This window comes from Oncorhynchus mykiss, chromosome 5 (assembly GCF_057628025.1).
Source record: "Oncorhynchus mykiss isolate SJ-2025 chromosome 5, ASM5762802v1, whole genome shotgun sequence".
Lineage (NCBI taxonomy): Eukaryota > Metazoa > Chordata > Actinopteri > Salmoniformes > Salmonidae > Oncorhynchus > Oncorhynchus mykiss.
The window spans coordinates 28,195,896-28,210,179 of record NC_143026.1 but is presented as its reverse complement, the minus strand read 5'-3'; the positions used below and the strand labels follow the sequence as shown (position 1 = coordinate 28,210,179).

Here is a 14,284-nt window from a genome sequence, read left to right as displayed (position 1 = left end):
TGCGTTCGCACCCTTGTGGTGCCACAGTGTTGATTATCAGCAAAGTTTCCTATCTTCACCACCTGGGGGCGGCCCGATCGGGAAGTACAATTGCACAGGGTGGGGTTTAGACCCGGGGGCCTTGAGCTGAATGATGAGCTCGGAGTTTACTATGGTGTTGAATGCTGAGCTATGGTCGATGAACAGCATTCTTACATAGGTGTTCCTTGTCCAGATGGGATAGGGCAGTGATTAGTGTGATGGCGATTGCATAGTCTGTGGACCTATTGGGGTGGTAAGCAAATTCAAGTGGGTCTAGGGTGACAGGTAAGGTGGAGGTGATATGATCCTTATGGGTGTGCGTGTGTGTTTGTGTGTGTGTGTGTATGTGTATGTGTGTGCATGCACGTGTGAGTGTGTGCGCATGTTTCAACTGCCCACTTCCATCCTGTAAAGCTCCAGGTCTTGGCCCCCATGCTGGCTCTCTGATTGAGTTCCCTGCTCCCCCAGTGGGGGGGCTGAACCTTCCAGAACTGCCCCAGACAGAAGCACTCTATCTTTGCCACTGTCCTGCTGAGTCTTGGCCTCAGCCAACTTCCAGCTCACCACAGAGCACCAGCCCTTACCTTTGACCTATTGGAATTGAGATTCCTCCAATGATTAGCGCTCATGCCTGCCTAGCTACATCTCATCTGCCTCTACTTCAAAGGCCCTGTTTAATTCCTCCCCACCACAAACACACATACACACTCACAATCCAAACAGGTACGCAGCGGCACGGAACAAACAGTCTGCTTCACAGCTTGGCGGCTTTGTGTTGGAATTGACTCTGTTCTTTGATGTATCATTGTTGTCACTGCTAACCAAAAATCTGCTCGCCAGAAAGAATCCTCCTAGAGTCTCCAAGGAAAATAGTTTTTTTTCCCTGTGTTTTCTCAGCCCCATTCATAAAGGTGTTAGGCTTAAAGAACACACACCGCTGCTACCCAGGCCCTTCCTGTTGAGTAGATTCCATCTTACTATTTAATTTTTGAAGGGCTGTAATTTCAATCTGTCATACTTTCGTTCCTTCCTGGAGTCCTTTGTCACCACAGCTCTCTGATAGAGAAGAATCTCACTAAGCTGAAAAATGAGTTATTGTGTGTATACGTTTTTGCACGCATGCTTTTTTAAGGGCAACTAGCTCTCACAGTCTCACGTCAGAATTAGACGTTCATCCATGTTTCTCAAACGTCAAATTTCGAAGTTATTCCAAACGTCAAATTTCTAAGTGTTTAAGGTTAAGTTTAGGTATAAACTCCAAATTTTACAGCTAAGGCATTAACTCCAAAATCTTAAGGTTAAGTATTAACTCTGAATGGTTAAGGTAAGGGTTAAGGTTTGTGATAGGCTTAAAACAAAAATATCAAAAACAACTTTCTATCGTTGGATTCGAACATGCACCCTTTGCCACCAAAACTCAAAATGTTTAAGCTCAGGGTTAAGTTTAGGCATTAACTCTGAAATTGTAAGGTTCATTATTAGCTCTGAATGGTTAAGGTAAGGGATAAGGTTTGGGATAGGCTTAAAACAAAAATCTCAAAAGCTACTTTTTATTGCTAGATTCAAACATACTGCTTTTGGCACTGGTGGCCGATGCAAACACCCATCCTCCATCCCTGTCCACAATGCCCTAGCAAAACTGAAACCTACTTGTATTTAATAGCGCTCACTGTTTCTCCAGTTCCCAAGTCATCACCCAATGTCCTCAGACATGGACGGACGTCAAATACTGACATGTATCATAGGTGACCTGGATATGTAAGCGTGTGTGTATATTCATCAATGCATGTGTATATTCTTGACTGCTGTTAGCTCGTTGACACACAGGTCGATACAGCCCGACGATCCAGGAAAAGCCTCTTGACACATCACTCTCAAACTCAGGGTCTCCGGAGTGGCACACTGGTCTAAGGCACTGCATTGCAGTGCTTGAGATGGCACTACAGACCTTGGTTCAATACCAGGCTGTATCACAACCAGCTGTGATTGGGAGTCCCAAAGGGCGGTGCACAATTGGCCCACCGTCATTAGGTTTGGCCGGGTTAGGCAGTCATTGTAAAGAAGAATTTGTTCTTAACTGACTTGTCTAATTAAATAAACACAGTAACTACACTATTGTGTCACTTATTCTATTGTTTTCAGTGTTTGTCTCAGGCATGCATCTTGAAGAAGCAGCAGCAGAAAAAGCAGCTGGTAGCTGACTCTGTGCTTTGTTCAGTTAGACTAGTGTTCTATGGAAATGTTGCTACCTCTCTCCGGATGCATTGAAAGGGCAAAGTATGGTTATGTTTATAATGAGACACAGAGGGAAGCAGGCTTGACCTCTCTGGCCAGCAGACTGCAGCCATTTATAATCCTCAACACATGCTATGGCAATTCCAGCCACCAGTTCACATACTGCCCTCTGCTGGACGCTGCATGGGGAGAGTGTGTGTGTCAAAATGGATTTGAACAGAATAGAAGTACACAGTATCTTTTTATGATTGAGCTTTTCTGTCTTGCCCAAGAAAATATTTTTGCAGTGCTGTTCCCGCATATGTTGCAGTCTGTCCTCCAAAACTCTGCAACCATAAGCTCTCAGTACACATTGATCTCACGACCAGTCCTTGAAGTGTGTGTGTAACTGAAATGCTTAACTAGAACAGCTTCTGGGAGTCTCAAATGGAAAATATACTCTGCTAGAATGTTCGGCTCCAAGACCTTGGATCTCAGTGTTCTCGCCTTGTGGATTGTGGCATTGCTCCTGTTGCACAATATGACAATAAGGACACAACTTAGCTGGTACAATATCAAATCAAATCAAATGTATTTATATAGCCCTTCGTACATCAGCTGATATCTCAAAGTGCTGTACAGAAACCCAGCCTAAAACCCTAAACAGCAATCAGTGCAGGTGTTGAAGCTCGTTGGCTAGGGGGGGGGGCAACCCAGTACAATACAATACAGCCATCAGTTTCCAACCAACTCATTCTCCTGTAGATTGTGTAATGCCTATCTGTGTCAGTGAGCACTTTCCTTGAACACTAAGAGGCATATCATACTCCACTTAACAAAAGCATCAACAGTTACACAAGAGGGTTTGTTTCTAAGTAATACTTGGCATTGACAGCAAGTTTCAGGACCCTGGCGCAAGTTGTAGTTTTAGGATTCCAAATGCACCTTTGTTTGTTTGCCAGGGATGTTTTGTATCTAGTTTTATCTAGATAAAGAATGCCAGGTGACAGACAGTCATGCAGCCTGATCAAATAGAAGGCTCAGCAAATGAAATACGTTTAGGATTTTTGTATTCATTGTTTTTCCGCGTCTTTGTTTGCATCACAATCAGTGGAGAGTCAGTGTTATGCTTTGCCAAGGAGGATCAAAAGTCAATTGCTTTTATCTCCCTCATGCTTCTGGGGGAGTGTGTGGCAGAATTGAACTAAACTCTGGTTGGGTTTTCATTAGATACATGTAACAGCTCTTTTTTTTTTTTTAAATACTTGTCTATGTGGCACCTTTTCCATTCTATATTAGCATCTCTTTTTGTCTCACTGATGATAATAATGCCAATGCATCATAACACCTTTTCTAAACACCAAAGATCACTTGGCAGACAAATAAAAAACACCTCTGTTTACCTCTTCTCCCTTCTCCCCCAGGCCAGAGACGGGCTACCAGAAGGTCCTCCAGGTGGATCTGGAGGTGAACGGGCTGCTGGACCCGCAGGGCAGCCGGGTGGTGACGTGGCAGGTGGAGTACCCTCTAACTCGCTCCCTCACTGACGAGGTCCAAACCCTCATCCGCCTGGCACCACAGGACCTGGGTGGCATTGTGCCACTGGCCATGGTGAGTGGAGCCCCAGAGGAACCAAAAAGAGTGTGTGTGTGTGTGTGTGTGTGTGTGTGTGCAGCTTTACCTCACATAGCTGACTGCACTCTGCAGGAGGCTTTGTCTCTCGTCTCTCCAAGCCTGACACCTGCTGTACCTAGTGTTTTTTACCTATCTTTGCAATTCTAAACACTCATATCATCGATTTCCCCCCGCTCTAATGCTTTGATGTCTTTGTCTCAGTCTACTGCCTGCGTCTGGAAAAAGCAGAGGAAAGTCAAATTGCTCTTACAGGCGTAAATAATAGGAATTTTTTACCTTTTAATGATATGATCATTTTGTGTTGGCTGTGAAGCTAGGAGGCCATTTTGAAAGTGGTGTGTCTGAGTAGTGAGGTGAACAAGCTGAAATTCCATGTTGAAAGCCCAAACCTCTCTGCTTTGTTTTAACACTAAGCTTGCACTTCTTAATTGGCTGTAATTTGGCTAATAGAGCTTTCGGTACTTTCCATGATTGAGAAGGTAATTGAGTTTGGACACAGGATAATCCTTTTAAAAAGCGAATGGATACTGTACATCAGCAAGTGACTCTAGACAACCAAATGTATTACAATAATGCATATTTATTTATGCTAAATTGTTTGCAACTGTTTGGCTTTCAGTGTTGCTGTAGATTTGAGTTTTTACACCATGAAAATAAATATATACGCTGGAGGCAGATTTTTTGTACATTTTCCAAACTGCAGATTGTGGCGGGTTATGGGTTATGTGGAAATCAAATACCTTCTAAGCTCTTATTATGGTAATTGGTGAGAAAGCACTTCACCCCCACAAACATTTATGTATTCAGCCCATGACAGCAACACGTAGACTTCTACTGTGTCTTTAACCTTTGGCTGGCTCCATTCTAATAGGTCTGATATTTCCCCTTTTGTCCGAAAATTAGCTTCTCCTGCTTCTGTAGCTGCTACCAGGGTCTGTGATGTAACAAAGGAAAGCATAGACTTTAGTTCAATCCTTTTATTAGCTAGTGAGGACAGTAAATATGGATCTCTGTGGAAAACATTTGAGAACATCTTGAGTCTTGTCAAGTAGTAGTGGGAGCCAGGTGTGATTCTGTCTGTAACGGCTGGGGTCCCATTATGTTTGTGCCAATGCCCATACACTGAGAGAGACATGGTCAGCCTACGTTTTTCTACTCTTATTAACTTTCCTCATCACACACACACATATATACACAAACACAGCATGTTGACAGCTTTAGTTCCAAGTGCATGGCCCATCCATTATTACTTTATGACTCATCCCTGGCTTACATCTTACAAGTAGACATGTGAACCCAGTGGATATTACACTCTGAGAACAGGAGATTGAAGATGGAGAGAAAACATGATTACAGTCAGATAATAATGGGAGCTGTCTGTCTTGGCAGGGGAAACCACGAGGTGTAAATCATCACCGCTACTCTGGATATAAAGTGCCACCTGTCCTCACTCACCCATAGACCCGTTGGTCCTTTGCCTCTGTGCCTCTCCACACAGTCACCCTCTTCATTGTCTTTCTGGCAGGAGAGGGGGAGTGTAAGTAATATAAAGAAATTAGAAAGGAATTCAGGACTACGGACCGCACACTAAACAGTGAACATGCAGAGGGAGGGAGGGAGAGAGAGATAGGGCGAGAGGAAGAGCGAGAGAAAAACATTTGCATGCGAGAGAGACGTGTGAGAGAGCGAGCAGGGAGGGAGAGAGAGATAGAGAGAGAGAGCGAGCAGGGAGGGAGAGAGAGATGTGTGAGAGAGCGAGCAGGGAGGGAGAGAGAAACCGTCAGTTTCGTTAACAGACTTGAAAGAGTACATTTAATCAGAGGTTAGTCAAGTACAGCACCCTGCATCCTTCCCATGCATAGTTCTTGTTCAATTTATAGTGTTGTGTGTCTCTTTACTCTCATTATAAGAAAGCTCTTTATATCAGAAACACTATCATTAGCATTTAATTAACAACCTCAAAGCTTGCTTTAGGTCAAATGCTAATATTAGCATTATGCTCATAGTTCCATAACACTCTAATCACTACAATAAGCATTTCTCTAACATTGTCCCATGGACTAGTGCTATTATCTGAAATAACCGGGGTTTACCTAAATGTAAGTGTTCCAAGCTGTGCCTACATTGGTGACATGACTGCTAATGACAAAGTGTCTACAATGAGGACAAACATTCAGTCATCCCAATGTCAAAGTAATGTTCTCTAACGGCGAGGGGAGAGGAAAGGAGATAAGTCCAAAGAGAAAGCTGTCCTGCATCAGTGATTTATACACACAACAATCACAACATCATACCAGCCAGAGATGACAGCCTCCCATCGTTTATGCTGTTTCTCTGCCAGGAACTGTGTTTAGATAATGACATAGAAGTTAGTCAGTGGTAATAGTAGCCTACTGTAGCTAGCTTGCAGATTGGGGCTGTCTGCTATCATGCTAGCATACTAAGTATCCTCTAAGAAGCATTTCATGAACTGACATAGCAGCCAGTCAGTGGTAACAGTAGCCTAGTTAGCAGAGTGGGGCTGTCCGTTATCATGCTGTGCAAGCTAGTCTCTAGGAAGCATTGGCTGTCTTCATGGGCATTTTAATACCCCTCATAACTTAATTAAGTTCTCTTGTGGATATGTTGGATTTTAATTCACTGCTCTATTTTCCCGGTGTGTGTCGACAGCACTAATTCTCTCTCTCACGTAAAAAAAAGCTAATCTCTGTCCTTACTCCCCCCCTCACCACACTCTTAAAGCGGCTGTGAGAAAACATAAATCAAGCAAAGTAACGCGTGAAAAGTCAGCTCCCATCAAACGTTCTCCAGATTCTGGTGAGGATTTGTTTTGTTTCTGCTGATAGGGCTTGACGGCTGTACTCTCTCTCTCTCTCTCTCTCTCTCTCTCTCTCTCTCTCTCTCTCTCTCTCTTTCTCTCTCTCTCTCTCTCTCATTCTCTATATCTATCTCTTTCTCGCTTGCTCTTTCACCCTCTCTCTCTCTTTCTGTACCATTCTCTATGAGGCCTCTCTTAAAAAAAAACATCTGTTTGTGTCAAGCTTCATTTACAAGACTAGCCCTTTCTGTGTTTGTGTGGTGTGTGTGTTTGTTTGTTTTCATGTTAGCTTGTTTTTGCTCTCCTCATAGTGCCAGACTCCTGCCCTCATAGCAGCTCAGAGAACAGGGCAAGGCCTGACTTCAGCACACTGAAGAACCCAAGCTCATTTGAATCAAAAGGCCTTCAGAACCACTAACGGTCTCCTGCAAATAAACAGGCTTCATCACAGACAAGAAAATAAAATAGCAGCGCTTTAATATTTAGTCCCTAACAGGAATCAGAGCTCAGTGACAAGCTGGTAACAAATACACTATATCCAAAACCCATAGATTATCAAGCCCACAATTTGTGTAATAAATCAATATGTAATTAATGAGGAGGGTATAAATCACAGTGGGTCCTGATGAAATAATCAATATTGGTATTTATTACTTCTTCAGGTGGCAGAATGCCCTCCAAAATAAATCTTTATTTGCTAATACCCAGGCATGAGAAATCAGCAACTACAAACTCTAATCCAAGTGAACAGTAGAATGAGTCAAGGTACAATCGAGTTGGGAATATGTGAGACATGTAATTTGTGAGAACCACAATAATTTCATAACAGATGATGCCTGCCATTAAATGGTCAAGAATCAGCTGTCCTGGTACCCCAATGGTTCAATGAGCTCCCCACTGATGCTAGGACAGCAGAGTCCCTGCCCATCTTCCCGAAAACATCTGGAACCCTACCTTTTCAAAGACTATCTTAAATAATCCCACAGCCTCCCCCATTTCCTAACACCCTTGCATTTTGTGAACTAACTCACACTTGACTTGATCCATCTAGCACTGACTTTGCTGATAGCTTCTTTATTGAGGAAAATTGTATTTACTATGACTAAGGTATGTGGCTGTTTCACCTAGCTATCTTAAAATGAATGCACTAACTGTAAAAAGCTCTGCTAAATGACTAAAATGTAAATGTTATGAAAACTGGTGATTGAACTAGCCTACTCTTTCCTTCCCTTGACCTGTTGGAAATGACTGACATATCTCTGTGAATGATGTCGTTGATGAAATGGCATTTTCCTGCTTTTTCCCTGGCTGCCATCTTCATCTTTACATTCCATTTATCAGCCAATGCATTTTCAGCCTCCTGCATATTGCTGTGCCTGCCGCCCACATCCCTGGCCATAACCATTGAAAATATAACATTCTCATAGTGTATTGGACTTACTGGTTGAAAACAGTTTATTTCTCTGGGGAAAATATGGGTGTGTGGAGATACAGAAAACAGCAATGTTCCTCTCTCCTTAGCTTTCAGTTATTGCCATAGGTTAGAGGTGTGTGAATGTATAGGTGATGTGAGAATGTCAGTTTGAATGAATGTATGGAGAATGGAAGATTCTTGGTTTGATTATTTGATCCTATTGAATTTGAATTGACTGGAGCACTTGGTTTTGAATTGGTAATTTTAGTGCCCTGACTTTTTCCTTGACATGACCTGACCAGGAAACATTTTTAATTTGAAATGAATTGGAGGAATGATTGGAGGAATTATACATATTCCTCTGGGTGGTGGACAGTTTATCTTAGCATCCCACCCATCTCAATAGGCGCGTCAATAGAAGCAATGCAGAGCTGCGATGGATTATAGTATCAAGTCAATGAATAATGCAGGATGTTCAGACAGAGTCATGGCCTTGGATTAACTCTATAGCAGGGTTCCCCAACTGGTGGTGATTTTATTAGGTCCCCAAAGTTGTCTGAGGAAAAAATATTGTTGTGCATAAAAGACTGTAAAAACACCAGCAAATCAGCTCCAAGTGATTTTAATTTTGGAAATCTGTTTGACCAAAATATTCCCATGCATAATAGTGAGATATTATGTGAGAAATGTAAGCAAGGTTTGACATGATTAGGTTTTAGTCAAATATTATATCTGTTTGTGCTTGCAGACAACACATTGTTTGTAATTGTAGTTACCACAGATCCAGGATCAGCTTCCCTCAGCCCCCAGTGTTAGATGAACCACAAGGAGATCAGCGTCATTCCACAGTAGGAGGCCTAACAATAACACAATAACAAAGCAATAACACAAGCCTGACTTGGCCCCCTCAATGTGCTCAACAGCAATTGGGCATTCTTCTCCTCGTCCCCAAGACTCCACCGGTCGATACCCATCTTCCCGTGTGAGCGTTGTTGGTTTGTGTGAGCACTGTGTGTCATCTCCTGCCTGTCAGTGATGCTGCTTGTGAGTTTAGATCATGTCTGCCATCCTTACGGATGCACACACACAGCCTAAAGGGAGCCCAGCGCACTGATCAATACCCTTCTTAATCATCCTGCTGTTTGTGCGTGCATGTGTTTGTGTCTCAGGGTTGACCCTGGGATGGTTCAGGGGTATGAGTGTTTTTAAGCCCCTCTTGCTGGGTCCGTCCTTGAGCTTGAGGTCTACTACATAAATCAGAGCCATGCTTGGTCCTTACACACAAATCATCCACCTCCCTATCATCCCCCCAACCACACAGAAGTGTAATGGCCTTTAATCGATTCCCTCCCTCTGTGTGTGCAGTCTTAAGAAAAGAGTGTGTGTGAGAAGGCAATCCTCCCCTGCTGGGTCAGGACACGCTGGATGGTCCGCTCCTCAAGCCGAAAGTGTGTGGGGGGGAATGAGAATGGTGTGTGTGTGTGTGTGTGAGTTTATCACTGTGTGTGTCTGTCTATGTATGTTGGATTGCTTATCAACCGCTGGGCCAGAGCATCATACCAGGGGCCATTAATAAGGCATGCTCTCCAGCAGTCACTTAGCCCTAGGAGGGCCCAGCCACCAGGGAGGAGAGGGGGGATATTGAGAGAGTTGAGGATGAGCCGGCCTGGTTCACGTGCCACCTGCATCACTCCCGCTGTCACAGCACATCTCACACCCCCAAGGCCAGATGGGCAAAGAGATTGAGCCCTTACAGAGGCAGAGCTGAATGCTAAGGGAGTGCCCTGCGAAACACACAGACTAGACCCCGTCATTCACACCTCAGCCGTTTTCAAACACATACATCTCCTGAAGACATATGCACACCCTTACAGCGCTCTAACATAGACGCATGCACACACAGTCACACTAAAGTAGATTTGCAGTTCAAATAGCTCTACACAATAACACACACACGCACAAACACACACACACGCACGCACGCACACACACACACACACACACACACACACACACACAGGGTCATGATTTTTAGAGGCACCATTGTTTTATTTTCAAGTTAAATTCAGCATGGGTTCCTAAAAGGGACAAGAAAGGGCAGTAAATTATATTTTATCAACAATATTTCAAAGAAATGAACAATAACTATACTGTCACGGTTTACTTCTGTTGAAGGAAAGACGGACCAAAACGCGGCATGGTTTGTGTTCATCTTGATATTTAATTCAAGAAAGTACTGAACACTGAATACAAAAACAATAAACAAATAACGACCGTGAAGCTAAATGAGAACTGTGATGACACAAGCAATCAACATAGACAATCGCCCACAAACAAACAGTGCAACCCAGGCTACCTAAGTATGATTCTCAATCAGAGACAACTAACGACACCTGCCTCTGATTGAGAACCATACTAGGCCGAAACATACAAATCCCCAAATCATAGAAAAACAAACATAGACTGCCCACCCAACTCACGCCCTGACCATACTAAATAAATACAAAAACGAAGGAAATAAAGGTCAGAACGTGACAGTATCCCCCCCCAAAGGTGCGGACTCCGGCCGCAAAACCTTAACCTATAGGGGAGGGTCTGGGTGGGCGTCTGTCCGCGGTGGCGGCTCTGGCGCGGGACGTGGACCCCACTTCACCATAGTCTTGGTCCGCCTAATTGTCCGCCTCCGTGGCTTCCTAACCACGGCGACCCTTCTAAATGACACCACTGGACAGAGGAGCAGCTCGGAACAGAGGGGCAGAAGCTCTGGACAGAGGGGCGGAGGCTCTGGACAGGGGGGGCGGAAGCTCTGGACAGAGGGGTGGAAGCTCTGGACAGAGGGGCAGGGGCTCTGGACAGAGGGGCAGGGGCTCTGGACAGAGGGGCAGGGGCTTTGGACAGAAGGTCATCGCCTCTGGGCTGAGGGGCTCTGGCGCCTCTGGGCTGAGGGGCTCTGGCGGCTCCTGGCTGACTGGCGGCTCTGGTGACTCCTGGCTGACTGGCGGCACTGGCGGCTCCTGGCTGACTGGCGGCACTGGCGGCTCCTGGCTGACTGGCGGCACTGGCGGCTCCTGGCTGACTGGCGGCTCCTGGCTGACTAGCGGCACTGGCGGCTCCTTGCAGACTGGCGGCACTGGCGGCTCCTTGCAGACTGGCGGCACTGGCGGCTCCTTGCAGACTGGCGGCGCTGGCGGCGCTAAGCAGACGGGTGGCTCAGGCGGCGCTGGGCAGACTGGCGGCACTGGCGGCGCTGGGCAGACTGGTGACTCTGATGGCGCTGGGCAGATGGGTAGCTCAGATGGCGCTGGGCAGACTGGCGACTCTGATGGCGCTGACGGGAAGCTCCGGCAACGTTGGAGAGGAAGGCTCTGGCAGCGCTGGACTGAGGAGCTCTGGCGCCTCTGGAATGAGGGGCTCTGGCGCCTCTGGACTGAGGGGCGGGAGCTCTGGCAGCGCCGGACAGGCGGGAGACTCCAGCTGCGCTGGAGAGGAGGAAGGCTCTAGCAGCGCTGGACCGGCAGGACGCACTATAGGCCTGATGCGTGGTGCCGGCACTGGTGGTACTGGGCCGAGGACACGCACCTCAGGGCGAGTGCGGGGAGCTGCCACCGGAGTGCTGATGCGTGGAGGTGGTACCGGATAGACCGGACCGTGCAGGCGCACTGGAGCTCTTGAGCACCGAGCCTGCCCAACCTTACCTGGTTGAATGCTCCCGGTCGACCTGCCAGTGCGGCGAGGTGGAATAGCCCGCACTCGGCTATGCAGGCGAACCGGGGACACCATGCGCAAGGCTGGTGCCATGTAAGCCGGCCCAAGGAGACGCACTGGAGACCAGATGCGTAGAGCTGGCTTCATGGCACTTGGCTCGATGCCCACTCTAGCCCGGCCGATACGCGGAGCTGGTATGTACCGCACCGGGCTATGCACCCGCACTGGGGACACCGTGCGCTCCACAGCATAACACGGTGCCTGCCCGGTCTCTCTCGCCCTCCGGTAAGCACAGGAAGTTGGCTCAGGTTTCCTACCTGGCTTCGCCATACTTCCTGTGTGCCTCCCCCAAGACATTTTTGGGGCTGCCTCTCGGGCTTCCTTGCCAGCCGTGTTCGCTTCGCCAACCTCATTCTCCTGTAACCTTCCGCGCACTGCTCCATCGAATCCCAGGCGGGCTCCGGCACTCTCCCTGGGTCGACCGCCCACCTGTCTATCTCTTCCCAAGTTGTGTAGTCCAGATTCTGCTCCCATGTCCCGAAATCCTGACATCGCTGTTGCTGTTGCCCGTTACCACGCCGCTTGGTCCTGTTGTGGTGGGTGATTCTGTCACGGTTTACTTCTGTTGAAGGAAAGGTGGACAGAAACGCATTTGTGTTCATCTTGATATTTAATTCAAGAAAGTACTGAACACTGAATACAAAAACAATAAACAAATAACGACCGTGAAGCTAAATGAGAACTGTGATGACACAAGCAATCAACATAGACAATCGCCCACAAACAAACAGTGCAACCCAGGCTACCTAAGTATGATTCTCAATCAGAGACAACTAACGACACCTGCCTCTGATTGAGAACCATACTAGGCCGAAACATACAAATCCCCAAATCATAGAAAAACAAACATAGACTGCCCACCCAACTCACGCCCTGACCATACTAAATAAATACAAAAACGAAGGAAATAAAGGTCAGAACGTGACAGTATCCCCCCCCAAAGGTGCGGACTCCGGCCGCAAAACCTTAACCTATAGGGGAGGGTCTGGGTGGGCGTCTGTCCGCGGTGGCGGCTCTGGCGCGGGACGTGGACCCCACTTCACCATAGTCTTGGTCCGCCTAATTGTCCGCCTCCGTGGCTTCCTAACCACGGCGACCCTTCTAAATGACACCACTGGACAGAGGAGCAGCTCGGAACAGAGGGGCAGAAGCTCTGGACAGAGGGGCGGAGGCTCTGGACAGGGGGGGCGGAAGCTCTGGACAGAGGGGTGGAAGCTCTGGACAGAGGGGCAGGGGCTCTGGACAGAGGGGCAGGGGCTCTGGACAGAGGGGCAGGGGCTTTGGACAGAAGGTCATCGCCTCTGGGCTGAGGGGCTCGGGCGCCTCTGGGCTGAGGGGCTCTGGCGGCTCCTGGCTGACTGGCGGCTCTGGTGACTCCTGGCTGACTGGCGGCACTGGCGGCTCCTGGCTGACTGGCGGCACTGGCGGCTCCTGGCTGACTGGCGGCACTGGCGGCTCCTGGCTGACTGGCGGCACTGGCGGCTCCTGGCTGACTAGCGGCACTGGCGGCTCCTTGCAGACTGGCGGCACTGGCGGCTCCTTGCAGACTGGCGGCACTGGCGGCTCCTTGCAGACTGGCGGCGCTGGCGGCGCTAAGCAGACGGGTGGCTCAGGCGGCGCTGGGCAGACTGGCGGCACTGGCGGCGCTGGGCAGACTGGTGACTCTGATGGCGCTGGGCAGATGGGTAGCTCAGATGGCGCTGGGCAGACTGGCGACTCTGATGGCGCTGACGGGAAGCTCCGGCAACGTTGGAGAGGAAGGCTCTGACAGCGCTGGACTGAGGAGCTCTGGCGCCTCTGGAATACGGGCTCTGGCGCCTCTGGACTGAGGGGCGGGAGCTCTGGCAGCGCCGGACAGGCGGGAGACTCCGGCTGCGCTGGAGAGGAGGAAGGCTCTAGCAGCGCTGGACCGGCAGGACGCACTATAGGCCTGATGCGTGGTGCCGGCACTGGTGGTACTGGGCCGAGGACACGCACCTCAGGGCGAGTGCGGGGAGCTGCCACCGGAGTGCTGATGCGTGGAGGTGGTACCGGATAGACCGGACCGTGCAGGCGCACTGGAGCTCTTGAGCACCGAGCCTGCCCAACCTTACCTGGTTGAATGCTCCCGGTCGACCTGCCAGTGCGGCGAGGTGGAATAGCCCGCACTCGGCTATGCAGGCGAACCGGGGACACCATGCGCAAGGCTGGTGCCATGTAAGCCGGCCCAAGGAGACGCACTGGAGACCAGATGCGTAGAGCTGGCTTCATGGCACTTGGCTCGATGCCCACTCTAGCCCGGCCGATACGCGGAGCTGGTATGTACCGCACCGGGCTATGCACCCGCACTGGGGACACCGTGCGCTCCACAGCATAACACGGTGCCTGCCCGGTCTCTCTCGCCCTCCGGTAAGCACAGGAAGTTGGCTCAGGTTTCC

General features: G+C 48.4%; 1 protein-coding gene across 1 annotated transcript in view; it reads left to right on the top strand.

Annotated features, from left to right (window-relative positions):
• The window catches only part of LOC110522892 (transmembrane protein 132C-like), a 125,813-nt gene that overhangs the window by 69,647 nt on the left and 41,882 nt on the right, over positions 1-14,284 (top strand). Inside the window, exon 4 of the mRNA XM_090236667.1 lies at positions 3,660-3,846. Within this exon, the coding sequence (XP_090092793.1) occupies positions 3,660-3,846 (187 nt within the window). The remainder of the gene's footprint in view (positions 1-3,659; positions 3,847-14,284) is intronic.